General features: G+C 54.6%; 1 protein-coding gene across 4 annotated transcripts in view; it reads right to left on the reverse strand.

Annotated features, from left to right (window-relative positions):
- Window positions 1-3,918: 3,918 nt before the first annotated feature.
- The window catches only part of RABGAP1 (RAB GTPase activating protein 1), a 176,038-nt gene continuing 165,486 nt past the window's right edge, over window positions 3,919-14,470 (reverse strand). For all 4 annotated transcript variants that reach the window (XM_058672897.1, XM_058672899.1, XM_058672900.1 and 1 more), the window contains exons 20-26: window positions 14,376-14,468; window positions 13,869-13,979; window positions 8,924-9,028; window positions 8,129-8,212; window positions 7,559-7,630; window positions 4,898-5,095; window positions 3,919-4,265 (exon numbers count right to left, since the gene is read on the reverse strand). In XM_058672897.1, coding sequence (XP_058528880.1) covers window positions 4,143-4,265; window positions 4,898-5,095; window positions 7,559-7,630; window positions 8,129-8,212; window positions 8,924-9,028; window positions 13,869-13,979; window positions 14,376-14,468 — 786 coding nt within the window. In that variant the 3' untranslated portion in view covers window positions 3,919-4,142. The remainder of the gene's footprint in view (window positions 4,266-4,897; window positions 5,096-7,558; window positions 7,631-8,128; window positions 8,213-8,923; window positions 9,029-13,868; window positions 13,980-14,375; window positions 14,469-14,470) is intronic.

The following is a 14,470-nucleotide window of genomic DNA, read 5'->3' on the forward strand; positions in this document are numbered from 1 at the left end:
TGGAGTCCAGGGCCAGACGCCACCAGGGGCTTGTCCCCTACACACCTCCCCACGCCTGCTCTTGTCCTCCTGTCTGTTCCCCGTGGCCGGCAATGCAGCGACATTAGAGGGCAGGAAGCTGACTCCTAAGACCAGGAGTTGTGGGCCTGCTGCGCAGAGATGCTCCCGGGACCCCAAGAACCCAAGACCACGAGGAGGCTTGGCCAATCCCCAAGCATGAAGACAGGGGTGCCACTGGCCCCGGGAAGTGGTCTGAGGGGAAGTCTTCAGGTAGGTGACTGCGTGGACAGCAGGAACACCTCATGCACTACACGCCCCCTCCCCATCTCCTGTACACCGCCGCTTTGCACTGTGTGCCTAGCTGCTGCCAGCTGCATCCACAGGGCTCTGTGGGGATGGCCAGACTCTTGGCCATGCCTGGGCCAGGGCTCGGCTCCAGGAGACAGGTTACTGAGGCAGAACTAGGGTGGGGAAAGGAGAGGCAGATTATGTGATGGGACAGACCTCCAGCCTGGTGGGGTCACGATAACACCCCCACCTCCCCAATCAGGATCCCTCCCGCAGAACTTAGTTCAGCCACGACCCAAGCCTGGCCAGGCTCCTCTGTGCCCAGCGGGAGGGGCAGAGGCCTGCTGCCATCCTGCTCTCCTGCAGTGTCAGAAGTGGAGGGTGATATCCCAACCCTGGAGGGTTGGTGGGGAGTGCCGTCTTCTCGGCCACCGTCCCTGCCGTGTCAACTGTCATGTGAGAGGCATGTCTCGGAGTGGCCCCCGAGAGCCCGGGTCACCTGCCGGCTTAGCTGTGCCAGAACATGAGCTCCGGAGCTTGCTGTCCCTCTCAGTCCTCAGCGTTCAGCCCCCTAGTGGCACTGGCGGTCAGGACAGCTGGCCCAGACTGCAGCCTTTGCCTCTGGGGCGCTGGTTCTGACAGTGGTGTGGCTCAGGGCGTGCTAGGCCTGAATGCTCCACATGTCCCCACTGCCCTGGAGTGGCCTTGGGAGTGCAGGCAGGCAGGATGTGGCCAGGCCTGGGCCGGCACTTGCTGCTCTTCCAGCCACTCTTTTGTGCCCCATGTCGCTTCACCATCTCTGCTGCTTCCCACCCACCGCTATGGGCCAGGGCACGGGCAGCCTGCCCAAGGACAGCTCCTGTCACCCATTTCATTCTTTGCTCAGCCACCAGGGCCTCCTGCCACTCCTGCCCTTCTGCTCCACCTTGAATGGGTGGTACCCAGGCCTCTGACTAGACCTCACGTGGCATGTACATCCCCACTATCCTGGCCTCAGTGCACAAGACAGAGTCCAATGGCCGTTAAGGCTGCCAGGCCGGACACCTCCGACGGGCACAGGCTGTGCCGGCTTCCTGGTGTCTCCGCTCACCTGTCCTGGTTCTCACCTCTGGTCAGACTGTCATCAAGCTGCAGGTCTGGCTCACAGTTTCCCTGGCTGCCCACTGTGCCACACCCAACCCTGCCCTCATCCTCACATTTGGTCTGGATCACTGCCTGAAGCCAACTAGCTAGCTAACGATGCCTTCCTCCCACCAGCACATCTCCTGGTGTTTGGTGCAGACCACGGCCACGGTGCCCATCTCAGGGTAGTGCCCCCCCAGGCTCATGTGTGCCTGTCCCTTGAGGTGTTAGAGGTGTGGCCAGGCTCGGCTTTCCCACAGGACCTCCCTAAATGCAGGCGCCAGAGGGGAGTCACGTGACTTGGTGATGCCCATCTTGGGGCCAAGTGTGGGGACATGTATCAAGTCCCTGCCCTCCCCTCCTGCACCTGGGGCCCCAGGGCATGGACAAGGATGGCAGGCCAGCCAGCAATGCAGATCCCACTCACCAGCGTCCTCTCCTCGTGGACATGCAGCCGTGGTCTGCTTCGGGCCTGTTTGCATCTGAAGGCTGCGGCAGGCCTGAGGACATGTGGGCAGGGAGGAGCGGTAGGGGCTTAGGGAAGCAGCACTGGCTCCTCCTGCCACAGAGAAGGGGTGAGGTGGTGGAGCTGACAGCTTCTCCAGGGTACAGGGGTGGAAGAGACCACTGCAGGGAGCAGAGTGCCGAGACAGTGTGGTCCTGGACCCAAGACTGCCGCACTGTCCGCTAAGGCGAGGGCCCTGCCGACACACGGTGCGGAAAGCACCTCCCAGCTTCATTCACCCTTTTCTCTTCCTCTCTTCAGGCAGGGATCCTCCGCCTGCTCATCAGTTCCCTGCCTGGCCTTCCCTCGGTCCGCATAGACCCAAGCATGCTGAGCGATGGCCTGTAGCTTCCCAGTGTGCACAGGGAGATCAGGGGGGCTGGGGCCCAAAACTAGCCCTCTGACTGAACCACTGAGGTACATGGCCACTCTGTCCATGTGCAGTGTGGCTCCTAGAATGCCCAGGTGGGCAGAGGCATCTCCCTGTTTGGCCAAGCCACCTCAGCCACCCCTTGTTCTTGCACGGGGGTGAGGTGGGGCGGGGAGAGGGCAAAGGACAGAATGATACAACTAAGTTTTTTTATAAAGCAGTTGAATATAGGGCCCAGCACAGTGGCCTAGCGGCTAAAGTCCTTGCCTTGAAAACGCTGGGATCCCATATGGGTGCCAGTTCTAATCCCTGCGGCCCCACTTCCCATCCAGCTCCCTGCTTGTGGCCTGGGAAAGCAGTCGAGGACGGCCCAAAGCCTTGGGACCCTGCACCTGCGTGGGAAACCTGGAAGAGGCTCCTGGCTCCTGGCTTCGGATCAGCGTAGCTCCAGCCGGTGTAGGCACTTGGGGAGTGAATCAATGGAGGGAAGATCTTCCTCTCTGTCTGTCCTCTGTATATCTGACCTTTTCCAATAAAAATAAAATCTTTTAAAACAAAGCAATCAAATATAAACAATATTTTCTTTGTACCAAAATATTTAATGAATATGCTGTTAAAGTAAAACCAACAGAAGAAATAGTAATACAATTTTACTTGTTTATATTTCAATTCATCAGTTGGACACACTGGAACTACCCTAGCACAATATCCACGCACCTAGCATTAGATGGGCTTACAGTCGTTCGGTAACTGAACAAGGACACGGCAGGCGGCGGCGGGAGGGCTGCCACTCGCTCCCTCCCTCCTCACAGATGACCTCAGCAAGCGTTAGTATAGTCAACGAGAGATAGAAAACACCCGGTGTATGTACAAACCAGTGCCTCCAGCCGGTCAGCTCCACGGTGGGCGGCGAGGGCAGCAGCGTCCGTGCGACGGTCAGCACATCACCACATAAATTAAAAGGGTTTAAAAACTGGTAAAGGGGCCACAGCTGGCCACGGCCGAAGCTGCGGGGCCAGGCGTCCCTGCACTGACCGCTCACACAGCTGGGCCTTCCCATCGTCCGGCTGCCCTTGAAGGGAGGGAGTCTGAGCCCGTGGGCACGGAGCAGCGCCCACGGCCTGCAAGCCACCACATGGTTGCCGTGTGCGGCGCGGGGCGGCCGGGTGTCTTGATAGATGTATATACACGTGCCACGTCACGCAGCAAGCAGCGGTCCGTGCTCACAGACCCTGCCTCAGTCCGTCCATCACCATCTGCCCCCCAGGATCGTCAAGTCCTTTTGGCAACTAATTCCAACACATTAATAGAAACTACTAGAGTTGCATAGAGTTGATAGAGATGTGAGTGATGCCAAACGAAAACCTGTGCATCAAATGATCTAAGAGAACTCTGCGCTTCCGCTGCAAGGAGACCCTCCTGTTGGACACGTGCTCCTCCAAGCCCACCCGGGGCTGCGCGGGGCTGAAGCAGCGAGGGATCCCCGCTCTCCCCCCACCCCATGTGTGTGCGTGTATTTTCTTTAAAAATGATGGGTTTAGAGGAAAAAAAGCCCAACACAACTGAAGGACCTCCCAACTCCGATAATGTAACCCAAACCTCCAGGCTGGGTGGGGCCTGGACCCTCGTAGGGCCGAGGCTCAGGGGCCACGCCGAGGAGTGTCTTCGGTGTGTGAGTTGTTAGGCGCGCCGGCCCCAGGGGCTGCCTGCTCGGTAAACTCCAGGGACCTACCAACATGTGTCTACAGGCCGCACTTCAGTCCTTTCTGGTCCTGGGACATGTCACAGAATCACACGTCTGGCCGAAGAAGGCATCGAGAGGTGTTGTGTCCCGAGGAGTCGGGGCAGTGGCGGTGCTCAGCACGTCTCCTTCCCCTGGACCCCGGTTGCCGTCTTGATGGAGCTCAGAGTTCGGTTGAACCATGTCTTCTTGGCTGCCTGCACCTCACTGAGGGCGAGGCCTAAATGGTGCTCCAGGTCCTACAAAGGGGACAAGGCCACGGCTGTCCCAGGGTGCAGCCAAGACCCAAGCTGGGTCTCTGCACTCTTGGGGGCTCTGGAAATCCCCATCTTAAACTGCCCCAAGGTCCGAGCAGCTCTCCTGGTTGAGGCTCATTTTTGGCCTACTTCTTGTGTACAGCAGGAAGCAGCAACCGCGCTAACTCCGCGTCCTAACTTTCCACCCACACACCTCTGGAGTCCAGCGTGTAAGCCTGGTGTTCAGGGAGCTTCCCGGTGGGGCCCACATCTGCTCCTGCACCCCCACTCTGGGTGTAGCTTCTCCAGTTGGCCCTGCCCCTGTCCTCCTGACAGGGGCGCTCAGGCAGCCAAGGAGCCCTCGGCGTGGCATGGCAGCAGCCCCAGGGAAGAAGCCATTGCAGCTGGACGGGCCTGTGCTTTGTCCCAGCTTTGGGGGTAACTTTCATTATGACAAAATCCCAACTCCTCAGGACAGGCTGGGTGCAGTTTAGACATTCGTTTCAAAACAAGACAAACCAAGGCTCAGGCTGCTTCCCCTGGGGACTAACGGGAACTCAAATCTGGATGAGCCGTGCCCCTGCTGCCCGGAGCTTTCTGGTCCGCAAGCTTGTCCCCAAGCCCCTGGCTCTCACCTGGATCTTACACTCGGCCTCCACCAGCTGCAGCTTGGTCTGGGCCAGCTCCAGCTCCATCTCCCTCAGCTGGTTCCTCAGCAGCTCCTTCTCCTCGTCAGCATCCTGCTCTGACACCTCCTGGGCTGCGCGGATGCCCTTCACACGCCCTTCTTTGCTGAAGAATTCCCGGCAGCGCTCACAGTCATCCACTTTTTGCTGAAAGGGAAGGTCAGACATGAGGAGGCACCGGCTCGGCACAAGGCCCTGAGCACCAACCCAGGTGCTCACAGCTCCCAAAGTGTAACTTCAATGTGTAAGTGTACAAATGAGCCACCGGCGTGGCTACCTGGAATTAGACACAACCGTAGCTCGTCCTGCCGCAGAAAAAGAGGGGGTCAGCAAAAGAGCACCCACAACGGGCGGCAAAGACAATCACTGTACCAGCCCTGCGCTGTGGCCCGGGGCTCAGGCCGCACCAGCAGCCTGTGCGTCCCCTCAGGGCACCAGGTGAGCCCCTGCTCACATGCCTGCGAGAGCAGTGAAAGATGGCTCATTCACTTGAGGGGACCAGGATGAGGCTCCTGGCTCCTGGCCTTGGCCTGGCCCACCCTCGGCAGGTGTGGCCACTTGGGAAATGAACCAGCAGATGAAACGTCTGTTTCTCCCCCTCTCAAATAAAAGTATCTTATACTTTAGAAAAAATCACTGTGCCGTTTATACATGGCACAGTGTAAAGTTTTTGAGAAGTTTTTTGTAACATGGGAAACTGGTTAAGAACAGGGGTGAAACTGCAGGAAAAAATAAATCACAGACTAAATGTTTGTCAAAATGAGCTGGCACCAAGAAACATTGTGTGAACCACTGGGGCCAGGGCAATGGCTCGCCTGGCTAATCCTCTACCTGTGAGCACCAGCATCCCATGTGGGTGCCAATTCATGTCCTGGCTGCCCCACTTCCCATCCAGCTCCCTGCCTGTGGCCTGGGAAAGCAGTCGAGGACGGCCCAGAGCCTTGGGACCCTGCACCCACGTGGGAGACCCGGAAGAGGCTCCTGGTTCTGGATCACCTCAGCTCCAGCCATTGTGGCCATTTGGGGAGTGAACCAGTGGACAGAAGAGCTCTGTCTGTTTCTGCTTCTCTGTAAATCTGCCTTTCTCATAAAAAGAAATATTTAAAACAACAACAATAAAGGCAGAAAGCAGGTACCAATTAAACCACAATGACATCAATTGTAAAATGTCCCAATTCTAGATGCAAATATGGAAAAAGTGCCTATCTGTTGCATGAGTGAAATTTAGACATTAAAGTAAAATGGACAAACCCAACAGGATAATATATGCAAAAGTATTAATAATGGTGACATTATCTGCAGCTAATGAGGAATTTTTCAAAGATACTTTGCTTATGTGAAATGCAGAGTTAGAGACAAGGAGGGAGAGGGACGAGAAATGCCCTGGTTTACTCCCCAGAGAGCAGCGGCAGCTGAGCCTGGGCCAGGCTGAAGCCAGGAGCCAGCAGCTTCTGCTGCTCCCACAGGGCGTCCAGGAGCCCAAGCCTGTCGCCGTGCTCTGCTTGCTTGGCGCACGCGGCCGGGGGGCAGGCAGGACGCAGACCCCCGAGCAGCACCTTAACTCACTAGCACAATGTCAGCCCCACACAACGTTCAGATGTATCAAAACATGGCAGGGTACCCCATTAAGTGGGTACAGTTTTTTTGTGTCAATTTAAAAAAAAAAAAAAGAAACCGGAAGCATTTTCCTTTTCAAACCGAGCATTATTTCTGCTGAGGAAACACCCAAGGGGAGCCGGGCAGGAGACGGCAGCGAGGCAAGGCGCGCAGCGGGAGGTGCGGGTCAGCAGAGCCTGCGAGGATGGGGAGCTAAGCGAGCAGCCCTGGTCCGCTCCGCCCCCCGAAGGGCTCTGCTCCGGGGGCACTCCCACCGGGGCCGGCCAGGCAGCAGGCAGGAAGTGGGAGGGCCTGGCCAGGCAGCAGGCAGGAAGTGGGAGGGCCTGGCCAGGCAGCAGGCAGGAAGTGGGAGCTGCCTGCAGTCCCCCCCCCGTGGTGACACAGCCACTGACAGCAGCCGGCCCTGGCCTCTCTGGCCAGCGTCAGTAGAAGTAGCCAGAGAAGGTGGCAGGTGTGGACACTGCTCCGTCGAACGCAGCTGTCCTAACCATTAGGCTGAATGGTGGCCTGTTAGTGCTTTGCAATAAAAAAAACAAAACCATGGTTCTGAAAAAGCAGACACCTCCGTCCCACACACGGAGAGCGGACAGTGTCACGGTCATGAGTCCCAGGTTCCTGTCCAATGAGTTGTAAAGAGGTTACTAAAGCTTCTAATTTTTTCCTAGGAAAACTATTCATCTTAGTAAATAAAGCTTGACAAATATTCAAACACAGGTAAAGCTTAAAGAAAGCAAGCAGCAGGTCATACCCCCACCCCCGCACCGGCAACATAACCCCAAGAGCGAAGTCCTCCCGCTCGCCAGCCTTGGGGCGCTGACGCCCCCGTGGCTCCTGCAGCCTCATCTGCTCTCCCAGAGACGGGGCGCAGAGCGGACGCAGACCCTGGGACAGTCCACATGTTTCTCTCACCTCGGAAACCAAGTGTCCTGCCCACAACTGGCTGCATCAAATGAGCCAGAGGATGTAAAATGCACTTGGTAAAGAAAGACTTACCCGAATTTTCTCAATTTCTACTTTATTAGCCGTCTGCTGCTTCTCCAATCTTTCACTCAACTGTGAACAAATCTGAAGAACAAAACATAAAACCACAAGGTGCTAAGGCAAGTTACCATGTGCTTGACTAGGGCTCTGTGCTGGAGCAGCCGCTGAATGTGAGGTGGGACGAACATGGGCAGATGGGCTGCTGTGAAGTTCCCGGATGCACAGCGGGCTCTCCGGCTGTGCAGGAGCCTGCAGGTGCCACCCTCAGGGTCAGTGGTTTCTCAGCACTTGGCAGGCTCACGGCCCAGTATGAGCTTGGCGAGGAGCGGCAGGACCGACTCACTCAGGCTTCCGAGGTGCCCACCAGCCAGAGGGAGAAGAGGCAGCCCAAGCTTGTGGCATGGAAAGGCTGTGGGTTTCAGGGCAGCACCTGCTGGGTGCTGGCCCCCGACCAGGTCCTCAACAGCAGGGTCTCCTGTGCCCCCAGTGGCACCCCTAGCTCGAGCACCTCTCCGGGTCATGGCTGAGAGCCAGGCGGGGCCGGGGGCGGCAGCACGGCCCGACCCAGGAGCCAAGGCTCACCTGCTTGTAGTCACCGATGATGGAACTGTTTTTTCTAATCTCAGATTCCGCCTTGTCGAGTTCCCGGCGGCACATTTCTTTCAACTGAACAAATGACAAAGCAGAAGTGGCTATTTTAGGCGAGAAAGGCAGCTCTGTCACGCGCCGTGCAGTGGGCTGGCTGCCTGAGAAGGGTCTGCTTTGTGCGTGGGCGCTCACTGCCCTCCCCGCGTGCTGCCTTCCTGCTGCCGTGGAAGCCAGAAGGCTCAGGACTGCCCTGGGGAGGAGCTGGCCTGCAGGTTCTCCCCTGCTGGGCCCACTGCAGAGCGGAGGTGGAGCATCGGGGGGCTCCTCCAGTGCCTCCTGGTGTGCATGGAGAGCTCTGTGCCCCTCGCCCGCCAGGCCGCCTCCACTGGGGCATTACCACCCTGCACAGCCGCCTGCACAGGGGCGGGCCTTGGTCCAGGGCAAGCTTCCTGTGCTACCAGGGCTGCCTCAGCTTCCCCAGACAGGAGCAGGGTGAAGTGATCTCCTCCAGCAGGTGCTCCGCGGGTGGCAGGGTCCCTCGGCCGGGACACCCAGACGCGGATACGCGGGACTCCCCCACCCCAATGAGGACGGGCCCACCGTGTCCTCCATGCCTTTCCTGATGAAGCACCACCAGCTTCACAGGATGGACTGAAAAGGCCACTGGAGAGAAACTGCAGCCAAGCACTTCTGGATACCCCAGTGCCAGCAGGAGGTCACCAGAGGAACCCCGACTCCAGCACCTCCCGACAGCAGGATAGTGGGAGAGGAACAAGCGCGCCTCTTCACCTGAGCAGACTCATCTTCCAACCGTCTCTTCTCTTCTTCCGCGTCAATCAGCTTCTGCTTGGTCATCAGCAGCTCCTTATTCAGCGCGTCGGCCTTTTCTTCAGCCTGTAGCAGTGACAACATGCCGTCACTAAACCACAGGGAACAAGTCCCACACCTCTAATGACCCAGCGCAGTCCCTCGTAAGATGCTGGGGGCGCTGTGATGCTGCTGGGGCAATGGCATGCCTGTAGTCCATGAAGCCGGGGGTGCAGGGTGGTGGAGAGGGGCTAGGCCTTCAGATCTCTGACCACATACCCTGACAGCCCCTTAAGTGGGGGACAGGCCACGGAGCGCCTCCAGCACAGCGTCCAGGAACAGAGCTGACAGGAATGGAAAGCCGTGGGCATCTCTGAATGGGTTAATAACCTGTGTCTAACACCCAGCCGCCCCCGGCAGTAGACGGGACTTTCCCTGAAACGGAGAGGCGCATCTGACGTCCCACCGCTCTGGGTGGGAGCTGAGCCTGGGGGCCTCCCACAGCAGCCCCTCATGTGTGCTCTCCAGGGAACTGGCTACAGGAACACCGGAGGCCATCAGTTATGGCCTACTGCGCATCCACACAATTCAATGCAATCCCACTTAGGCCAGTCTGCCCTGGACGGTGGCTCATCTCTAGCTGCAGCCCAAGACACTGAAAGGGAAATGAAGAGAATCAAACAAGAGAAATGCGATTCTGTTGGAGAGCAGAGGCTGCTGCATTGAGGGAGACGCTGCCCATCCTGCTGGGATTCTGGGGTGTCCTCCGGGTCCCCCTCGGCAGCCAGCCTGCACACTCACTCTCACCCCTGCCCGACAATGCCACCGTGGCAGACGACAACACATGCCAACACTGGTGTCCTGAGCCTTCTAAGGCGCCCCTGCTCTCCATTTACAAGGTGGTCAGGTGGGAAAGTGATCTCCCCAAACGTGCATAATGTGGGTACCCGATGCGGGATCTGAAGGCTGTAACATGACAGCCAGGCCAGCTTGCATAGCTGGTTCTCAACACCCTGTGAGCAGGAAGGGGCAGAGGCTGCTGCGCTGACCCACCAGGGTTCACCAATGTCCCCAGGCTGGCTAGAGTCACTCCAGTGTCATAAGCAAATGAGAGGACATCCAGGGCCTGCAGGTGGCACAGGTTAAGCTGCCACTTGCAGTGCCAGCATCCTGTAGGGCAGCAGCTTGGCCCAGCCTCCTGATCAAGTGCCAGGGAAGGCAGTGCAACATGGCCCAAGTGTTTGGGTGCATGCATGTAAGCAGAAGACCCACAAGCCGTGCCTGGTCTCAATCTGGCCCAGTCAGGGCCGCTGGAGTTATTCAGGGAGCGAGCCAGCGGAGGGAAGAGCCTTTGCCTCTTCCTGTCTGTAACTCAGCCTTTCAAACAAATCTTCAAAAAAAAAAAAAAGAAAGAAAGAAACGGGGGGAGTACATGTGCGGACAGGGAGCCACATCTAGACTTGTGCCTGGTCCTGGGGCGTGGGGAGCGAGCAGATCTATCTGCCCTCTGGAAACAGAAAACCGACACGGCCTATGTTGACATATGTTTAGACGAGGAAAACAATAAATGCAAAACTGTGGCTCCTGAGCTTAAAAAAAAAAAAGAAAACAAAGCACTAAGCAAGAAGAGTCCTGCTACCACGGGCTTTTGGCTGGAGTCGAGCCACATGACGAGCTCGAGGGCAAGGGAGGCCGAGGCAGCTGGCAGCTGGGGCAGAGCCCTGAGCAATAGGAACTGGGTAGGGGCTTGTAAGCCACTGGGGACAGGAAACTAAGAAGGTGCTGGCTAGCTCAAGGAGCACAGGAGGAACCAAACTGCCTAAGAAAAGCAGAATGCAGATTTTTCTCTAACCCAAATAAGAAGCACAGGACAGGATAACACCTGCCAGGCAGTACCATGCTGGGATGAACAGTACCAGGAAAACAGCTCCTGAATGAGCATCAGGACCAACAAGGAGGGAGGGGCCAGGTCGCTGAGAAGGCAGACACGCACGTTATGTGAAACAAGATACTGCGTGACTGAAAGGAGAGGCAGACACACGCGACCAGACACAGGCTTCCACTGTTTGCACGAAGTGGCAGATCAGAGCCCCAGCTGGCCTGTGTGATCTGACTGCCATGGAACATTCCAGCCACTGCCAAGGACACACACTTTCCACTGCATGTGGAACACTCACCCAGACCATATGGTGAGCCGTAAGCAAGCACCAATAGACTCCTAACGGGCTAAAACCAAAAAGGTCCAGTCTCAGAACACAGCAGAATTAAAGAGAACACCTTCCAGGGCGTGGGAGTGAGGCATCCCAAAGCAGCACAGCACTACTGCACTAACAGAGGTCAGAAAAACCCTGAGTGCAAACGAAACACAGCACATTAAACATGCAAGACAAGGCTGTCTAAAGACTTAAATGTTTAATTTGGGAAAGAAGAAAGGACCAAAATCAATTTCTTAAGTTTTCTCTTTTAAGAAACAAGCAAAGGAACAAATTAAGCCCAAAGAAAAGCAGAAGGAAATAATAAAAAGCAGAATTAAATTAAAAAAAAAAATCAATGAAGCCAAAAGCTGGCTTTTGAAAAGATAAACACACCTGATAAACTTCCAGCTAGATGGATTAATTAGAGAAAAAAAAAAAAACCAGAAATGGAAGAAGGGTCATTGCCACAGACCCTGTAAACATGAAAATAAGGAAATAACATTTTAAAACTAATACATTTTGGGCCCAGCATGGTAGCCTAGCAGCTAAAGCCTTGCACATGCCGGTATCCCATATGGGCATCAGTTCTAATCCCAGTGACCTCTTCCCATCCAGCTCCCTGCCTGTGGCCTGGGAAAGCAGCTGAGGACGGCCCAAAGCCTTGGAACCCTGCATCCACGTGGGAGACCTGGAAGAGGCTCCTGGCTTTGGATCGGCGCAGCACTGGCTGCTGCTAGCACTTGGGAGTGAATCAGCGGATGGAAGATCTTCCTCTGTCTCTCCTCCTCTCTGTATAACTGGCTTTCCAATTTAAAAACAAAACAACAACAAGAAAAAACTTTTTAAACTAACACCTTTGAAAAGATGAAATGAATAGACTACTTCAGAGACATAAAAAATAAAAAGAGACATTAAGACTTAGAAAATTTATTTCACTTCATTAGCTACCAAAAATTGAATCTCAAATAGTTTTTTGCAAAGAAAATCCCAGGCCTGCATCACTTCACTAGGGAATTAAAGATTTAATCCTGGAACAATTCTAGGCAGGATCCTAAGAGAAAAGCTCATTTCAAGAGGCTAGCATGACTCTGATGGCGACATCAGACAAAACATCAAAGGAAAGTCCAGACAAGTCTGCTTCACAAATGAACATTTAATAAACAATAAAACCTCAATAAAAGTACAATCCCAATGACTGGAGTGAAGAAAGGAAGTGAAGCTTCATTCAATGATGATGACTATGTGTGTGGAAATTCCTGCGTACGTAGGAAGCTGGTCAGTGCACATTTTAGCAAGGTCATGGGACAGAAAGCCACACCACAAGAAGCCAGCAGGGGACTGCAAAGGGAAACTGAACTGCAATAGTATCGCCATCAGGTTAAAATCAAAAAAAGCAATGCGAGACTAAACAGGACTTTTGGTAGAACTGCTAATGTGTGCATGGCCTGGGAGGCAACCGCTGTTAGATGTCAGTTTCTTCCCAGACTTACCTAATATTCAACGAAATAAGTCAAAATCTCAGAAGGTCACATCCCCTCCCCCAAATGGTCAAACTGAGTCAAGTATTACAGAACCAAGCAATTTAAAAAAAAAAAAAAAAAAAAAAAGCAAAGTTGGAGGACTCTCAGGGCTACATTTTAAGATCATAAAGCTACTAGGAGCCTGTAGGGAAATCCGCTTTAGGAGTCGGCAACTTACTAACCACGGGCCAATCCAGCCCCTCCACCCGCGTCTACACGTGAAGGTCTGCTGGGATCTAGCCATGCTCACTGCTTAATTCTGCACCAGCGGCCTGTGCAAATAACAGCCACAGAGACTACACAGCCTTAAACGTTACTACCTGCCCTCGTCACAAATGTTGGCCAACTCCCAACCCAAATCATGAAGGAGAGATTACACTTCCTACAAGTGTAGAGAAAATGGAAAATTGCTCAGCTAGAAAAGTTATCACTCAAAAGTTTCAAGATTAAGAAAAGCAAAGAACAGCAAAGAACACGAGCCAGTAGTAGTAACTACTACTGAAATGACAGCTGCCAAGGACAGGTGTGAGTGGATTCCAAGTGGCAGCGCCTACTCGAAAGGCACAATGTGTGTAAGAGCTTACCTAGGAGGGAGGCAAGGAGAGTATCGTGAGTAGATGATATTATTGATGTTACAGCACAAGAATCAGCTAGGGGATGGCACTGAGGCCAGTGGGTAATGCGGATGCGTGGCACTCCAGCATCCTATGTGGTTGCTGGTTTGAAACCTGGCTACTCTACTTCCAATGAACAGCCTGGGAAAAGCAGAGGAAGATGGCCCAATGCCTGGGCCTCTGCCATCCACATGGGAGACCCAGATGAGGCTCCTGACTTCAGCTCGGCCTGGCACTGGCTGTTGCAGACATCTGGGGAGTGAACCACTGGATGGAAAGTCTTTGTCTCTCCCCCTCTCTATAACTTTGCTTATCAAAATAAATAAGCAAATCTTTAAAAAAAAAGATTCAGCCAAAAGTTTCTCAATCCACCAATGTTTGGGAAAGGATCCAAGGGGCTGTGTGTACAACAGAAGATGCTAAGAAGGCTTAAAGAATGAACTGATCCTCTCCAAAAGGAAGGAGGGAAGTCCTACCGAGAGGGCAGGTTGAGAGGGCAGCCCCGCAGGCAACCAGCACTCACACGGCCAGCAGCCCAAGGACTGCGGCCCACCAGGAGCCCGTGTCTCAGCAGGCCTCCGGCAGGCCTCACACTTACGTTATCCAGGTCCTTGCGCAGGGCAATCTTGCTGGTCACCAGCTCATGGGCCAAGTCATCATTTTCCTGTTCCAACCTCATGTTAGCTTCTTGTAGACGTCTATTCTCCCTCTGGAGAGTAAAGAAAAAAGAAAAAAGAAAGCAGTTACAGACACACAAATAAGATACAGACAGACCCCCAAATCACTGTCTGAGCCCCATGGAAATATTCAGAGATGTGGCCGGTTCTGGCATGTCTCCCAGTCAGCAGTTTCTTCCTTCCTAGTTCCACTGAGAAGCACTTGACCTTGCCAAGCAGCTACGCCTGAGGAACCATGGCCAAAGGCCACTGAACTGTGACGAACCAGGTGGCTGGCTGGAATCAAGGCAGAGCTTGGTTACTTCAAACTCAAGACTCAAACTTGAAGCTAGAAAGAGTGGAGCTGGGTTTGAGCAGCAATTCAATGCAGTGAGTTACAAGCCTGGATATGAAAGCTCCGCCTGTCCTCTGGGCCCCCAGTAACGCACCTCAAATCGCTCGATGGGGTCCTCTTGTTGGGCCTGCTGTTCCCGCATGGTGTGATACTCTTTCTCATATTTTTTTAACTTCTTCTGACTGATCT

Source organism: Ochotona princeps, chromosome 14 (assembly GCF_030435755.1).
Source record: "Ochotona princeps isolate mOchPri1 chromosome 14, mOchPri1.hap1, whole genome shotgun sequence".
Lineage (NCBI taxonomy): Eukaryota > Metazoa > Chordata > Mammalia > Lagomorpha > Ochotonidae > Ochotona > Ochotona princeps.